This window comes from Nilaparvata lugens, chromosome 9 (assembly GCF_014356525.2).
Source record: "Nilaparvata lugens isolate BPH chromosome 9, ASM1435652v1, whole genome shotgun sequence".
NCBI lineage: Eukaryota > Metazoa > Arthropoda > Insecta > Hemiptera > Delphacidae > Nilaparvata > Nilaparvata lugens.
Genome location: NC_052512.1, coordinates 39,936,972 through 39,955,781, shown reverse-complemented (window position 1 = coordinate 39,955,781; position 18,810 = coordinate 39,936,972). Strand labels below are relative to the sequence as shown.

At 34.7% G+C, this 18,810-nt stretch overlaps 1 protein-coding gene across 1 annotated transcript; it reads right to left on the bottom strand.

The window, feature by feature from the left end:
- Positions 1–439: 439 nt before the first annotated feature.
- Positions 440–15,778, bottom strand: LOC120353142 (bumetanide-sensitive sodium-(potassium)-chloride cotransporter-like). The gene is made up of 4 exons (XM_039435857.1): positions 15,662–15,778; positions 10,324–10,487; positions 6,710–6,818; positions 440–1,459 (listed from the first exon to the last, which is right to left on the bottom strand). The coding sequence occupies exons 2-4, from the start codon at positions 10,484–10,486 to the stop codon at positions 1,324–1,326; spliced, it is 408 nt and encodes a 135-aa protein (XP_039291791.1). The 5' UTR covers position 10,487; positions 15,662–15,778; the 3' UTR covers positions 440–1,323.
- Positions 15,779–18,810: the final 3,032 nt, after the last annotated feature.

Sequence of the window (18,810 nt, the reverse complement as noted above, 5' to 3'; positions counted from 1 at the left end):
TGTCTGTTATTCACAATTTTTGAATAATTATCAGAGACCAGAAGTAGAGCTTACCTATTCATATCTATTCAGCTTTCAATATATTGTAATATTCCTGAATACAATATGCTCATTAAAATGATATTGAAAAAACACTTTCAAGTAGGTATTTGTACTTGTTTAGTATACCACGTTTGATACTTTTTTCAATAATCTGAAAAATCAATAATAAAAGTTTACTAATCGATAAAGTTCAAATTGAAACTATATTTTCAATTAATAGAAGGTATTACCATAGAGAAACAATAGCGTAAGTAGATATCCCATGGTATAGGGCGTTTATGTCGCAACTTTTACTGTTATCTCAAACCGATTACTGTTGATTATTGTCGATTTTCACTGTTTTAACCGGGTAAGAGTGTATGAACAGCATAATATGAGAGACTACCAGTGTCACACAGCTTCACAGGAAAGAATTACATGAACTATCGACTTGAGATAACAGTAAGAGTTGCGACATAAACGTCCCATACCATGGGATATCTACTTACGCTATTGTTTCTCTATGGTATTACCTTACCACAGCATAGCTTGCATACAATACTGTTGACATCTATCATGTATGACAGATAATGTGAGTGAGTCAAGCCTAATTTATGACAATGAAGAGATTATGTATAGATTTACCAGCGATTTCTTATATTAAAATCTAGTTATTTTCAATCTGGGATCAGTTTTTGAGGATAAATAAAACGTGATATTATCGGATGGGCACGTTGAACTGTCGGTCCCGGCTGAAGTATGACAGTCGTAAGGCTTAAATGATATATTCAGATAAGGTGGAACTTCCGTCAGGGACTCCCCACCAATAAAAGCCATACATACGAATATGGATATTAATGTCTGATCAACACTTGTGCAAATGGCTTGTCAAGAATATTGTTGACAATCTTGAATAGTATGTTGTTTAGATACATTCTAAATACTATATCTAACACAGAAATAACATGTAGGCTATCTAGAAATACACTTACATATTATATCAATCTTAATATAATAATATAAAATTGAAGACAGATTGAACCATACATACAGGTTAAGAGTATACTCTTTCGGAGAGTAAACAAGAAGTAGGCAAATGTATCTAAGGATAGGTAAAATAATCTAGTTGAGAGATGAGGATATCTAGTGGATAGGCAGATAAATCTGGTGGATAGATGGAGATATCTAGCGGACAGATATCCAATGGAGGATAGGTATCTAGCAGATAGGCAGATATATAGTGAGTAGATGGATAAATCTTGAAGATACCCAGTGGATAGGCAGAGATATCCTGGTAGATATCTACGAGTAGAAGGTGAGTACAGATTGCTGATTGCCTCTGACGAGCAGAAATGGAGGCATGTCATGGGTAAGCAGCTCCAGCCACGCCATATACAGAGCAGCCGGCACCACACTTTTGCGAGGCATTGGCAGGGTCCTGCGAACAAATCAAACATCCTTGTAAATAAAGTGAGATCAAAAAGCCGGCACCACACTTTTCCGAGGCATTGGCAGGGTTAAACGAAAAAAGCGCCCAGGGTCAGGGCGAACAAATCAAACATCCTTATAAATACAGTGAGATCGAGAAGCCGGCACCACACTTTTCCGAGGAATTGGCAGGATCCAGCGATCAAATCAAACATCCTTATAAATACAGAGAGATAACCTGTCGTGGTCTCCAATTTTGATTGATTTTTATCAAGTAACTTTAGCTGAGGGTGATACCCGCATAAGCCCTGGCCTTGTGCGAGAGTAATTAACCTAACCTTCCGGTGGGCGCGTAGCAGCACTCCGTGCTACCAAGTAATTACTCTTAACAGGATGGCATTAATTTTACAAAGTTGGGACATTCAGTACCTAAAGTTGGCAGCATTGGTAATACAATCCACATACTATAGTGAGGTCCACGTTATAAAGACAGTATTTGCTCAACTTTGAAATTGCTATCCTTGTCTATCATTCGACAAAGCCGGTGGTACTATCCTTTTCTAGGTCCACAACGATGCCAATTATGTTTTTGACAGTGTAGAAATATAATTAATTAATGCAGAGAATCGGCATCGCTATTCTCCTATCTTTATCCACTGTCATTATAACGTGGACCTCACTATAGATGTTGTTCACATTGATTGTTTCAGTCGTGAAACACATAGACACGTCCTACAGGCAGCACTCTGTGTTCCTAGATTTCAATTATCCATATATGTTATTTTCCAAGAGACTATCCCATTTCTTTCAAGTTATTTATTTATTTATTATTTTACAAATGCGACTTTCTAGAAGAATTTTAAGCCTAGGTGATGATGATGTGATGAATGATATAATAAAATGAAGGTAGAGCTATGAATGAATAAAAATTATAGGTTATGCTATCCACTTGAATTGATTTGAGTCCACTTTTCAGTCCAGAAATAAATAAAATAGAAATTTTGAATTTGATTTGATTAAAAAACGAATATAATAGACGAAATAACGAAATAGTTCCATTATCGATTATTAAATGTGCCTTGTATGATGTTTTTTGATATTTTTACAATAGCTGAAATTGAATTATTCTTTCAACGTGATCAGTATTAATTTGTATTCAATTCAATGAGAAAGAATTTCCAGTATATTATTATTAAAAAAATATGATAACATTATTAATTAATTAATTAATTATCATTAATTCATACAAAAAGTACATCATAAAAATTATAGGGAGAGAAAAAATGAGGTAGCCTTGTGTTATTCCTCTCCCAAATTTATATAAGGTTACACATAGTCCAAAATAGGTTAAGTCTTGTAGTTGTTCACTTCACAAAATTTTCAGCCTTCAATTATTGTCAGAATGTAAATTTAGATGTTTTAAAACCAAACATGATTATATTTCAAATTATTATCATTAAAATAATAAATATTCACATTTTTGTGAATAAACATGTTCAAGATATGACTATAATCATCCAAATTGATTATAAAATTACTTTTTATGATATAAACATCCTTTTTCTCCTAGCCTGAGCTGTATGAGGCTTAGAAACAATAGTGAGGTCCACGTTATAATGACTGTGAATAAAGATAGAAGAATAGCGATGGCGATTCTCTGTATTCTCTGTATCTCCGACAAAAAGTAGGATTTGGCTAAATTTGCACAATAGATGAAGATTCACCTGAAAAATGTCAGAGCCAAATTCGACACTCCCAGCTACTATACAGGATGATTTATGAAGCTGCAATATTATTCTATGGAGAAGTACAATGTCACTTCTGTATCATCAGGATCACACAGTATCATAGGAATGATACAGTATCATAAGAATGATACAGTATCATTGGAATGATACAGTATTATCAGAATGATACAGTATCATTTTCAGTATTCTGTCTATAGTGAGGTCCACGTTAAAATGGCATTGGATAAAGATAGAAGAATAGCGATGCCGATTCTCTGTATCAAGCAATCATATTTCTACACTGTCAAAAACATAATTGGCACCGTTGTGGAACTAGAAAAGGATAGTACCACCGGCTTTGTCGAAAGATAGACAAGGATAGCAAAACCAAAGTTGATCAAATACTGTCATTATAACGTGGACCTCACTATAGGATATTTCAGAGGCAGCACTCAGTATTGCTACGCGCCCACTCATGTAAGTTTCAAGGATGCGCCCACCGCAAGGTTGACTAAAGGATGAGGAATTATCGTTCCTGGCCTTGTGCGAGAGTAATAAGCTAAATGATGAGGAATTAAAGTTTAGGTGTGTTCCGAACCATGACTACTCACATGACAACCAGTTCGGCATCTGTTGAGTTCTCCAGCAGGAGCTCGCGGAGTCTCAGATGTCGGTTTGTCTTATCCTTTGTGGCCATCAGGTCGGCTTCAGTTATATAGCCTGAAATAACAAATCATTATTATGAAAAATTAAAGTATCCACATCTTGAAACAAATCCCAATCACTAATACCATAGAGAAACAATAGCGTAAGTAGATATCCCATGGTATAGGGCGTTTATGTCGCAACTTTTACTGTTATCTCAAGCCGATTACTGTCGATTATTTTAGATTTTTACTTTCCTTGCCCTATTACCATAGGTAAGGAAAGTATTGCTTTCCGAAAAAAATTAAGGTACCCCAATTTCTTAATTTCTATTCAATTCAATGAGAAAGAATTTCCAGTATATTATTATTAAAAAAATATGATAACATTATTAATTAATTAATTAATTATCATTAATTCATACAAAAAGTACATCATAAAAATTATAGGGAGAGAAAAAATGAGGTAGCCTTGTGTTATTCCTCTCCCAAATTTATATAAGGTTACACATAGTCCAAAATAGGTTAAGTCTTGTAGTTGTTCACTTCACAAAATTTTCAGCCTTCAATTATTGTCAGAATGTAAATTTAGATGTTTTAAAACCAACATGATTATATTTCAAATTATTATCATTAAAATAATAAATATTCACATTTTTGTGAATAAACATGTTCAAGATATGACTATAATCATCCAAATTGATTATAAAATTACTTTTTATGATATAAACATCCTTTTTCTCCTAGCCTGAGCTGTATGAGGCTTAGAAACAATAGTGAGGTCCACGTTATAATGACTGTGAATAAAGATAGAAGAATAGCGATGGCGATTCTCTGTATTCTCTGTATCTCCGACAAAAAGTAGGATTTGGCTAAATTTGCACAATAGATGAAGATTCACCTGAAAATGTCAGAGCCAAATTCGACACTCCCAGCTACTATACAGGATGATTTATGAAGCTGCAATATTATTCTATGGAGAAGTACAATGTCACTTCTGTATCATCAGGATCACACAGTATCATAGGAATGATACAGTATCATAAGAATGATACAGTATCATTGGAATGATACAGTATTATCAGAATGATACAGTATCATTTTCAGTATTCTGTCTATAGTGAGGTCCACGTTAAAATGGCATTGGATAAAGATAGAAGAATAGCGATGCCGATTCTCTGTATCAAGCAATCATATTTCTACACTGTCAAAAACATAATTGGCACCGTTGTGGAACTAGAAAAGGATAGTACCACCGGCTTTGTCGAAAGATAGACAAGGATAGCAAAACCAAAGTTGATCAAATACTGTCATTATAACGTGGACCTCACTATAGGATATTTCAGAGGCAGCACTCAGTATTGCTACGCGCCCACTCATGTAAGTTTCAAGGATGCGCCCACCGCAAGGTTGACTAAAGGATGAGGAATTATCGTTCCTGGCCTTGTGCGAGAGTAATAAGCTAAATGATGAGGAATTAAAGTTTAGGTGTGTTCCGAACCATGACTACTCACATGACAACCAGTTCGGCATCTGTTGAGTTCTCCAGCAGGAGCTCGCGGAGTCTCAGATGTCGGTTTGTCTTATCCTTTGTGGCCATCAGGTCGGCTTCAGTTATATAGCCTGAAATAACAAATCATTATTATGAAAAATTAAAGTATCCACATCTTGAAACAATCCCAATCACTAATACCATAGAGAAACAATAGCGTAAGTAGATATCCCATGGTATAGGGCGTTTATGTCGCAACTTTTACTGTTATCTCAAGCCGATTACTGTCGATTATTTTAGATTTTTACTTTCCTTGCCCTATTACCATAGGTAAGGAAAGTATTGCTTTCCGAAAAAAATTAAGGTACCCCAATTTCTTAATTTCTATACGTTTCAAGGTCCCCTGAGTCCAAAAAAGTGGTTTTTGGGTATTGGTCTGTATGTGTGTGTGCATGTGTGTGTGTGTGTGTGTGTGTGTGTGTGTGTGTGTGTGTGTGTGTGTGTGTGTGTGTGTGTGTGTGTGTGTCTGTCTGTCTGTATGAGTGTATGTGCGTCTGTGTACACGATATCTCATCTCCCAATTAACGTAATGACTTGAAATTTGGAACGTAAGGTCCTTACACTATAAGGATCCGACACGAACAATTTCGATCAAATGCAATCCAAGATGGCGGCTAAAATGGCGAAAATGTTGTCAAAAACAGGGTTTTTCGCGGTTTTCTCGAAAATGGCTCCAACGATTTTGATCAAATATATACCTGAAATAGTCATTGATAAGCTCTATCAACTGCCACAAGTCCCATATCTGTAAAAATTTCAGGAGCTCCGCCCCATCTATGCAAAGTTTGATTTTAGATTTCCAATTATCAGGTCTCAGATATAATTTAAACGAAAAATTTCGAGTGGGAAAGATTTAGCATGAAAATATCTTCAATTAATGTCCAGTAACATTTCTCCTAAAATTGAAAATAAGCTTGAAATTTGAGAAAATGTGATTATTCAATAATTGCAAACTGTTGATTCTATTGAATCATTCACTATGAAGAGATAGCAGATCTTGTGTGTATCCAGCAATCATATTTCTACACTGTCAAAAACATAATTGGCACCGTTGTGGAACTAGAAAAGGATAGTACCACCGGCTTTGTCGAAAGATAGACAAGGATAGCAAAACCAAAGTTGATCAAATACTGTCATTATAACGTGGACCTCACTATAGGATATTTCAGAGGCAGCACTCAGTATTGCTACGCGCCCACTCATGTAAGTTTCAAGGATGCGCCCACCGCAAGGTTGACTAAAGGATGAGGAATTATCGTTCCTGGCCTTGTGCGAGAGTAATAAGCTAAATGATGAGGAATTAAAGTTTAGGTGTGTTCCGAACCATGACTACTCACATGACAACCAGTTCGGCATCTGTTGAGTTCTCCAGCAGGAGCTCGCGGAGTCTCAGATGTCGGTTTGTCTTATCCTTTGTGGCCATCAGGTCGGCTTCAGTTATATAGCCTGAAATAACAAATCATTATTATGAAAAATTAAAGTATCCACATCTTGAAACAAATCCCAATCACTAATACCATAGAGAAACAATAGCGTAAGTAGATATCCCATGGTATAGGGCGTTTATGTCGCAACTTTTACTGTTATCTCAAGCCGATTACTGTCGATTATTTTAGATTTTTACTTTCCTTGCCCTATTACCATAGGTAAGGAAAGTATTGCTTTCCGAAAAAATTAAGGTACCCCAATTTCTTAATTTCTATACGTTTCAAGGTCCCCTGAGTCCAAAAAAGTGGTTTTTGGGTATTGGTCTGTATGTGTGTGTGCATGTGTGTGTGTGTGTGTGTGTGTGTGTGTGTGTGTGTGTGTGTGTGTGTGGTGTGTGTGTGTGTGTGTGTCTGTCTGTCTGTATGAGTGTATGTGCGTCTGTGTACACGATATCTCATCTCCCAATTAACGTAATGACTTGAAATTTGGAACGTAAGGTCCTTACACTATAAGGATCCGACACGAGCAATTTCGATCAAATGCAATCCAAGATGGAGGCTAAAATGGCGAAAATGTTGTCAAAAACAGGGTTTTTCGCGATTTTCTCGAAAATGGCTCCAACGATTTTGATCAAATATATACCTGAAATAGTCATTGATAAGCTCTATCAACTGCCACAAGTCCCATATCTGTAAAAATTTCAGGAGCTCCGCCCCATCTATGCAAAGTTTGATTTTAGATTTCCAATTATCAGGTCTCAGATATAATTTAAACGAAAAATTTCGAGTGGGAAAGATTTAGCATGAAAATATCTTCAATTAATGTCCAGTAACATTTCTCCTAAAATTGAAAATAAGCTTGAAATTTGAGAAAATGTGATTATTCAATAATTGCAAACTGTTGATTCTATTGAATCATTCACTATGAAGAGATAGCAGATCTTGTGTGTATCCAGCGTTATTGTCCTGTCACCAGCTGGCTCAGATCTTTGAATAGTAAACTAGTATGTGCGGGAACATTAGCGTCAGGTGATCAATTTTCATAACGGCAAGGAAAGTTGTGTGAGTGCGCCACACCAGATTTTTTCACTATGTACACTGCAGCCGTTGAAAGAAGTAGTTCCTCCTTGTCCATATCACCCATCCTATACTGGGAGTGATATGATATAGATCAAAAGATCAAAACTGATATTGAAAGATTGATAGGTTAGTAGCTGAAACTCACAAGCCAACTGCACAAACTGAACTGGGAAGAATTTTATTTTGCTCGTTTGCGCAAATTTGGCTTGCGCAAGCCAGTTTGAGTAAATGGCTTGAGCGTCTGAACCCGGCTTTGGGCCCACCGCAAAGTAGACCCACGCCAATCCACGAAAAGCAACCCACGCCGTGGGATGTTTTGTAAACCATTGCTAGGCTTCTTCAGACATCTGTGTAATACATGCAATGAATAATCCACTTGTCAGCTGATTGATTATGAATAATAATTCTATAGCAATGGTTTACAAAACATCCCACGGCGTGGGTTACTTTTCGTGGATTAGCGTGGGTCTACTTTGCGGTGGGCCTTAAAGACCATAGATCCCTAGATGGAGGAAGCTCCCTACACACAGAGATTCTTCATGAATGAGAGAGTTGCAACGTATCACCAACAATGGAAGGAGCATGTTGAACGGATGTCAGCTGATAGGCTGAGTTGTGCTAAAAGGACATAACTCCTTAAAGCTCCTTGTGTATCTTTTCGGATACAACACGTTGCTTTTGAGAAGATACAGAAGGGTATCTGTTGCTTATGGAAAGATACATTACAGCTCCTTGTGAATCTTCTCGGATACAACACGTTGCTTTTGAGAAGATACAAAAGGGCATCTGTTGCTTATGGAAAGATACATTACAGCTCCTTGTGTATCTTCTCGGATACAACACGTTGCTTTTGAGAAGATACAAAAGGGCATCTGTTGCTTATGGAGAGATACATTACAGCTCCTTGTGTATCTTCTCGGATACAACACGTTGCTTTTGAGAAGATACAAAAGGGCATCTGTTGCTTATCTTGTCTTCTTGTAGTGTTTTCATGTTTCAGTATTATTTTAATTTGTACTGCTCTCTTTACGAACACACAGCTAGCGCAAAAATCTGACTTTGCTGGCTGTGCCAAATTATTTATTATAATACTAGCAGGTAACCGGTGCTTCGCAAGGGTCTTTCTTAAAACTTGACGTAATGGAATCAAGAAGAATTCAAAATAGGCCTATAAGAATTCTCGGTTGATTAAGAATTTATATGATGCATTTCAAGTAAATCAGTATGACCACCTTTCAATTAAAAAAAAGAAGTTGGATTCAAAATGGCGGAAAAAATTTGGGTGTGACGGAAAACCTGTTTTTATCATTCGAAAAGGATCCCCAATCATACCCATCTTCTAATTTCCCTTTTAAGAGAAATCTTCTGCAAATAATTGCAGACTTGACAAACTGAAAACTTGATGTAATCAAATATTGAAAAATTTAAAATTGGTCTATAACCACCCTAGGTTAAGCAAGAATCTATAATTATGCAAAATTTCAAGTTAATCAGTCCAGTAGTTCTGACGTGATAATGCGTCAAACATAATTTCCCTATACTTTACACCTGTATAGGCTACGTTTATAATCCAGTTCTTTCCTTTATTATAGTATAGAAGATGATACATGGATGGATGATCATTGTTATTTTAATAAAAGATAGAATAAGTTGGATAGTTTCCCTTTCAGAGGGAGTTTTGACAACCCACAAAACTCATTTTTCATTTGAAGATATAACGAAAAGGTGCATATGACTTTATTTTTTTGCTCAGCTTGCCAAAATACCCCTCATTCCAATATTAAAATTTTCGACTGACTGTACAGTGAGTCAGTCATTCTATCAGGGCTCGAATAATTTTGAAATTTCAATTAAATGAGAATAGAAGAATTATAATTTCTTTATGTAAATAACAACACCTTCATTCAAAGACATATTAACTGCATGCGTTTTCATATTGCCGATATAGCATTGATGAAACTGTAGACGTTTATTTAGCACTTTGTCTCAAAAATTGTTCTAGCTGAAAAATTAATAATCCATGCCACGTGTAGGCCTAAACATTGCATCAGGAAAACGAAGTTTCAAAACTATGTTTTCCAGGTAGAAAGCATTATAGAAACAGATGTTCCTTATTTAATTTCGACCATATGATTTGGTGATTTTTTAATGAAATCGAATGTACCATTAATGAAATTTAAACATTAATTCTGAAAAATCTAGAAGGAAAATTAAAATTTGGTATTCCAGGTGCACGAGATTGATATTTTTAGAATCTATGTGCAAAATTTGGAGATCTAAATCATTCCCGTTTTTCCGGTATGCAATCCACAAGTTGACTTGTTTTGATGCGAACAAACACAACCCTACTCTCTCTTATTATATAGATTTACATTTTGTCTTATGTATCTTGTATTTAGGCAAAAAAAAGAAAATATTCTATTCTATAATATTATCATTCTCACCTTGATCCTCCTCTTTGCCCTCCTCATCATTTTCAGGTGCTTTCAGGTCTTTAATGAGGTTCTCGAAAAACAAGGTCGTCTCCTCTTGAGGCTTCTTTGTTATATCGGGAATCAATTTCAGGTCGGAATAATCGATTCTGAATTTCGCCAAAAGACTTGCCATACTGAAACACAATAAGTAACATGTTTATCGATTCTAATAATAAATAGTTTTTACAAAATTATGGTATTATCATAGAGAAACGATAACATAAGTAGATATCCCATGGTATAGGACGTTTATGTCGCAACTTTTACTGTTATCCCAAGCCGATAGTTCACATAAAATAAAATATCAATATTAAAATAAAAGAAAACATTCGTTGAATATGTTTTTAAATTAGTTTAGATTATAATTAGTTATAACATTATAAGAATGTTTTTGTTTCACTTGTTTGTAAAAAAAAAGAATGACAATAAATTGATTTGATTGATTTGACATAGTTCTTCCCTATGCAGCTGTGTGACGCTGGTAGTCTCTCAAATTGTGCCGTTCATACACTATCACTCCAACAAAACAGTGAAAATTGACAATAATCGACAGTAATCGGCTTGAGATAACAGTAAAAGTTGCGACATAAACGCCCTATACCATGGGATATCTACTTACGCTATTGTTTCTCTATGGTATTATCTAGTACGACAATTATCTTCCAAATTCAAAATTCATTTTGACCTGTAAATCGTTGGTTATGTGACGCATATAGTGAGGTCTAAGTTATAATGGCAGTGGAGAAAGACAGCAGAAGAACGTTTCCGATCCTCTGCATTGTCAATGCCTTCTATATACGGTAGCTGTTGCAGGTTTATTGATGTAATATTAACTGTTCATTCTTGTTGACCGAGCGAAGTGAGGTCTAAGATTCAAGTCGACGGTTTGGCATTTCTCTTAATGTTTAAATGTTTTTATGTTGCACATTTACGGCGAAACGCGGTAATAGATTTTCATAAAATTCGACAGGTATGTTCCTTTTTAAATTGTGCGTCAACGTATATACAAGGTTTTTGGAAATTTTGCATTTCAAGGATAATAAAAAAGGAAAAGGAGCCTCCTTCATACGCCAATATTTGAGTAAAAATCTGGTGTGGCGCACTCACACAACTTTCCTCGCCGTTATGAAAATTGATCACCTGGCACTAGTGTTCCCGCGCATCTCAAGTCTACTACTATTCAAATTTCAAAGATCTGAGCCAGCTGTGACAGGACAATAACGCTGGAAACACACGAGGTCTGCTATCTCTTCATAGTGGATTATTTAATAGAATCAACAGTTGCCAAGAGTTTTCAATTGAAATAATAACATTTTCTCGAATTTCGAGCTTATTTTAAATTTTAGGTGAAAATGTAACTGGAAATTAATTGTAGAGATTTTTATGCTCAATCTTTTCCACTTGAAATTTTTTGTTTAAATTGAATCTGAAGCCTGATAATTGAGAATCTAAAATCAAACTTTGCATAGGGGCGGAGCTCCTGAAATTTTTTTATACTATTAAACGAGCAACTTCTGTTTAGATGTTTATATTTCACTTGGATCTCGAAAACGGCTCTAACGATTCTCACGAAATTCAGAACATGGTAGGTTTATAATATAAAGATTCGATTGCACTAGGTCTCATCCCAGAGAAAACTCTCTGAAGAACATTAAAAGGATAATTATTATTCATCCTTGGGAAACAGCTGATATTAATTATATCGTAGTCTGTTGGTGATGGAAGTGAGTGAGCGAGTTCATGTCAAAATTACGACTCAGCTGTTGAACTTTTGTAATCATTCTATCAGGTACTTAGTGCCGGTTGCGAAAAGCCGGGTTATTTTCAATCCTGATTAATTCCAGTGAATCCATCTTTTTGAAATGGTCTTCTCTGTATTGATTCACGTGAAGTTAATCAAGATTAAAATTTCACCGGCGTTTGTGCAACTGGGCCTTTGTGAGGGAAATTTTTGCATTCCTCTGGGAATTAATCTCAATTTACTGTGATTAGATAGAACATTTCTGTATGAATGTTATTATAATTTCTTCTTTCGTAATAAAGTTTTTATGCTTTTCTCCTCCAGAGCGAAGCTCGGTCCCCGATATCAATTATTAACTCATTAGCATTTGAATAATTGCAATATCTCAGTAATGACCATCTGTAGACTGGCTGGCCGCTATGGCTTCGTATAAAATGAGCAATGCAATACAAAGATTGTCAGTTTGTTGTAATGGTAAGCATTCGTGACTGGCAATTAGGAGGTACCGGGTTCGATTCCGGGCTGAAAAATAGTTTTTGAATAGTAGCGCTCATCGAATTTCCATCTAGCTGTTAACCATGTTGTCAATATTTATTATTAATAATAATAATTATAATTATTATTATCATTATTTATTACATTCCACAATCACAATATTAAATGAATGATTGGGAGAGAAACAACAGGATAGACCCAAAACTGTTACTCTCCCTAATTTTGGTTAAAACAGTCCAAATGAGGTTATTAAAACTTATAATTATAAGATTAATAATTATATAAAAGATTTTATAAAAATCACAAGAATTTACAGTCCAAATATACATTGTACTAAAAATTTTGTATCTGGGTTCATCAGAAAGATGAAATAAATTTATTATTATTACACTTGAAAATGCATTAATAAATTAAAAAATATTCAAGTTTGAAGCCAGAAAAATTTGCAGTAGCAGAAGTCTTCGGGGTGATTTAGAGAAATTAATTTGGATTTTCGTTTAATAATAATTATCATAGTTCATATCCTAGATTTGGAATCCTATTATATTAAGCGAACAATTTTTGTATATTTATATCTGGTTATTTTTATATCTGGTTATATTAATATCTTGTTATTTATGTTCAACGGATCTCGAAAACGGCTCTAACGATTTTCACGAAACTTGGAACATATAGTAGGTTTATGATATAAAAATTCGATTGCACTAGGTCTCATCCTTGGGAAAACTCGCTGAAGAACATTAAAAGGATAATTATTATTCATCCTTGGGAACAGCTGATATTAATTATATCGTAGTCTGTTGGTGATGGAAGTGAGTGAGCGAGTTCATGTCAAAATTACGACTCAGCTGTTGAACTTTTGTAATCATTCTATCAGGTACTTAGTGCCGGTTGCGAAAAGCCGGGTTATTTTCAATCCTGATAATTCCAGTGAATCCATCTTTTTGAAATGGTCTTCTCTGTATTGATTCACGTGAAGTTAATCAAGATTAAAATTTCACCGGCGTTTGTGCAACTGGGCCTTTGTGAGGGAAATTTTTGCATTCCTCTGGGAATTAATCTCAATTACTGTGATTAGATAGAACATTTCTGTATGAATGTTATTATAATTTCTTCTTTCGTAATAAAGTTTTTATGCTTTTCTCCTCCAGAGCGAAGCTCGGTCCCCGATATCAATTATTAACTCATTAGCATTTGAATAATTGCAATATCTCAGTAATGACCATCTGTAGACTGGCTGGCCGCTATGGCTTCGTATAAAATGAGCAATGCAATACAAAGATTGTCAGTTTGTTGTAATGGTAAGCATTCGTGACTGGCAATTAGGAGGTACCGGTTCGATTCCCGGGCTGAAAATAGTTTTTGAATAGTAGCGCTCATCGAATTTCCATCTAGCTGTTAACCATGTTGTCAATATTTATTATTAATAATAATAATTATAATTATTATTATCATTATTTATTACATTCCACAATCACAATATTAAATGAATGATTGGGAGAGAAACAACAGGATAGACCCAAAACTGTTACTCTCCCTAATTTTGGTTAAAACAGTCCAAATGAGGTTATTAAAACTTATAATTATAAGATTAATAATTATATAAAAGATTTTATAAAAATCACAAGAATTTACAGTCCAAATATACATTGTACTAAAAATTTTGTATCTGGGTTCATCAGAAAGATGAAATAAATTTATTATTATTACACTTGAAAATGCATTAATAAATTAAAAAATATTCAAGTTTGAAGCCAGAAAAATTTGCAGTAGCAGAAGTCTTCGGGGTGATTTAGAGAAATTAATTTGGATTTTCGTTTAATAATAATTATCATAGTTCATATCCTAGATTTGGAATCCTATTATATTAAGCGAACAATTTTTGTATATTTATATCTGGTTATTTTTATATCTGGTTATATTAATATCTTGTTATTTATGTTCAACGGATCTCGAAAACGGCTCTAACGATTTTCACGAAACTTGGAACATATAGTAGGTTTATGATATAAAAATTCGATTGCACTAGGTCTCATCCTTGGGAAAACTCGCTGAACGACATCAAAAGGATAATAATTCATCCTTTCGTCGTCTGTGGATGGTAAAAAGTGAGCAAGTGATATTGTGGAAATTCAAAATATCTCATTCCCGAAATTCATGAGTTGACGTATAGCCAGCTGTGAAATATAAACACGATCATTTTAGAGAATTGTGTTCTGTTTATCAATAAATAAAAATAACGATCGAAGCTCGATGCCCCGATAGCCTATTGTTAAGGCTGGGCAAAGGCTAAAAAAAACTTTCTTCTCGTGATATTTATCAAAGTGTTTCGATTTTTATATCATCAAGCTATCAAAATGAAAAAGTTTTCTCAGTAAACATTTTTTTCCGATCATTACTTTTTGAGATATGAGCGCCTGAATTTCAAATTTTTGGGACAGAACAGTTCAAATTCGGTAAGAGAATAAGGTATAAATCCATGAGATTTGGAGGATAGATCTTCATGGTATTGTTGATCTAGTAAAATAAAATTTTTCTGAAAATATCAATTTTTAAGATAGTTATTCAATTTACTAAAAATAACTTTTAGTTGAGTTATTTTGGTAAATTGAATAACTTTTTCAAAAATTGATATTTTCAGAAAATTTTTGTTTTACTAGATAAAACAATACCATGAAGAGTCCATCCTCTAAATCTCATGGATTTATATCTTACCGAATTTGAAATGTTCTGTCCCAAAAATCTAAACTTCAGGCACTCATATCTCAAAAAGTAATAATAAAAAAAAATGTTTTCCTGAGAAAACTTTTTCATTTTGATAGCTTGATATACAAATCGAAAAATATCACGACTAGAAAGTTTATTTTTAGCCTTTGCACAGCCTTAAATAAATTGAAATAGGAACCGTTTCGGCGTATTATGCCTGTGAAATTAATAACATAAATTACTTAATTAAATGGAATGAATAGGATAAATAGAATATATATAATAATTTTTAAAAAAATGGGCAGTGCACAATTTTAACAAGTCAGCAAGCTTTCTATTTCTTTCTTATTTTATAATATGACCTACTTTCTTTGCTCGAATTGGAGTTCATCCTTCTTATTGGCCAGCGTGAATACTCTCAGTTTACAGTTGGACCACTCACTTCTCGTCTGAATCAGGTAGGGCAACAGAAGTGTCAAACCTATAACACAACAAACTCAATTCAAATCAATCTATACTATAATAAAGAAAATAACTGGTTTATACACGTAGGGAATAGAAAAATTATGTTCGACGTATCTCGAAAACGGCTCTAACGATTTTCACGAAACTTGGAACATATAGTAGGTTTATGATATAAAAATTCGATTGCACTAGGTCTCATCCTTGGGAAAACTCGCTGAACGACATCAAAAGGATAATAATTCATCCTTTCGTCGTCTGTGGATGGTAAAAAGTGAGCAAGTGATATTGTGGAAATTCAAAATATCTCATTCCCGAAATTCATGAGTTGACGTATAGCCAGCTGTGAAATATAAACACGATCATTTTAGAGAATTGTGTTCTGTTTATCAATAAATAAAAATAACGATCGAAGCTCGATGCCCCGATAGCCTATTGTTAAGGCTGGGCAAAGGCTAAAAAAAAACTTTCTTCTCGTGATATTTATCAAAGTGTTTCGATTTTTATATCATCAAGCTATCAAAATGAAAAAGTTTTCTCAGTAAACATTTTTTTCCGATCATTACTTTTTGAGATATGAGCGCCTGAATTTCAAATTTTTGGGACAGAACAGTTCAAATTCGGTAAGAGAATAAGGTATAAATCCATGAGATTTGGAGGATAGATTCTTCATGGTATTGTTGATCTAGTAAAATAAAATTTTTCTGAAAATATCAATTTTTAAGATAGTTATTCAATTTACTAAAAATAACTTTTAGTTGAGTTATTTTTGGTAAATTGAATAACTTTTTCAAAAATTGATATTTTCAGAAAATTTTGTTTTACTAGATAAAACAATACCATGAAGAGTCCATCCTCTAAATCTCATGGATTTATATCTTACCGAATTTGAAATGTTCTGTCCCAAAATCTAAACTTCAGGCACTCATATCTCAAAAAGTAATAATAAAAAAAATGTTTTCCTGAGAAAACTTTTTCATTTTGATAGCTTGATATACAAATCGAAAAATATCACGACTAGAAAGTTTATTTTAGCCTTTGCACAGCCTTAAATAAATTGAAATAGGAACCGTTTCGGCGTATTATGCCTGTGAAATTAATAACATAAATTACTTAATTAAATGGAATGAATAGGATAAATAGAATATATATAATAATTTTTAAAAAATGGGCAGTGCACAATTTTAACAAGTCAGCAAGCTTTCTATTTCTTTCTTATTTTATAATATGACCTACTTTCTTTGCTCGAATTGGAGTTCATCCTTCTTATTGGCCAGCGTGAATACTCTCAGTTTACAGTTGGACCACTCACTTCTCGTCTGAATCAGGTAGGGCAACAGAAGTGTCAAACCTATAACACAACAAACTCAATTCAAATCAATCTATACTATAATAAAGAAAATAACTGGTTTATACACGTAGGGAATAGAAAAATTATGTTCGACGTATCATCACGTCTCAACTACTCAACTGATCAACTTGGAATTTTGTATATATGTTCTTAATTAACCGAGGATGGTCATAGGGCTATTTTCAATTCTCAAAGATTCCATTACGTCAAGTTTTCAGTCTCAGTCTGTCAAGTTAAAAAGCAATGGACCCTTGCAGAGTACGGTACAGACTTCCGCTCTGCTCCGCAACCGAACGTCACTCCAGCAGAGCGATTGATGATCGACCGGGGAGCAAGAGTGCAACGCAAGAAGAGCTAACATCTCCCATAACGTTTATGATCGGTGCGAGTGCGGAGCGTGCGCGGAGCGAATTGGAGGCGCGTATATCTGTACGCACCTTTACACTCACACAACTTTCCTCGCTCATTGAACTGTAAGCCCCATTCTTAAACGAGAATAATTTAGGGGATTAACATAATGACGATTGGCGGCTACATTGCCGGTCTCACAAGGTGTCAAATGTATCACTTGATATAATAATAATAATAATAATAAGCATCTAAACCATATTCAAAACTACGATCATACATTCTGGTCTGTGTGAAATAAGTTGAGACTTGGCCCCTCTATCCGAAGAAATTACATGGTTGCCAATTGGTTTATAGCAGAGGTCTTTAAATACAGGTCATGACACTCGTGTTCCTAAAGGTGCGTACAGATATACGCGTCGCGAACATGATCAATTCACTTTTAATCAGCTGACTATATCTGTATTTCTACAGAAACGGTAAGATACAGATATAAAAAACTTGGCATCAACTGATTAAAAGTGAATTGCTCATGTTCGTGGCGCGTATACTTGTACGCACCTTTAACCTAGCTCCGCAGTGCAGGCTGGATGCTTGTCTGACTCGGACTAGGCGCTGAGACAGCAAATAATAGCAGCGTTGGTGGGAATGCGAGCGGCCGCAGTAACATCTTCCACCCAGCATTGGTCGGCGTAGTTCCGCCTAGTGGACAGACGAAAGATCAATCCAGTCGGTTATTTGATCCCTCCAGCCAGGCTCAGCCAAGCAGCCGAGACAAAAGAACAATGGAGTGACGGTCTTATTCGCGTTCATCAGCAGTTTTCTATCTCACGACTATTTTTATTTTTGTGTTGCCTATAAACTAAACTCCGTCACCAGTAAAAAGTTTCCAGAAACGTGGTGTACTACAATATGAATTTTCATGATGATTTTTAATTATTTAAAAACATTGTTGACATTCTGAGCCTTTAGGCTAAACTTGGGGTCGCTGAGAACGATTGTTCAAAGAAAGAATGCTGTTCATTGAACTTTTAATTTAAAAACTCTAAAATCCTGATCAATATATGATTCATATACAGAGTGATTCTTAATTATGGTAAAATAATTTAATACGTTTTACAACCGTTTGTTTTATTTACCGACGAGGCACAATTCACAAGAACAGCTATCGTTAACGTCCACAACCAACATATTTGGGCAGATGAGAATCCTCATGTCATCAATCCTAACCGTCCACAACATCAGTTTTCAGTAAACATTTGGGCAGGAATCATAAGAAATCATCATCTTCTGTTCGAGCTTCCTCCCAGGCTTAATGGCATAATCTACGGTCCTTAAACTTTTTGAGAGAGGA

Excerpts from the sequence above, each read along its gene's own strand:
- LOC120353142 (XM_039435857.1), bottom strand. The coding sequence starts at position 10,486 with ATGGCAAGTCTTTTGGCGAAATTCAGAATCGATTATTCCGACCTGAAA. Across the intron at positions 6,819-10,323 it reads GGGCAAAGAGGAGGATCAAG|GCTATATAACTGAAGCCGAC; the intron begins GTGAGAATGATA and ends TTGTTATTTCAG. Across the intron at positions 1,460-6,709 it reads GATGCCGAACTGGTTGTCAT|GACCCTGCCAATGCCTCGCA; the intron begins GTGAGTAGTCAT and ends ATTTGTTCGCAG.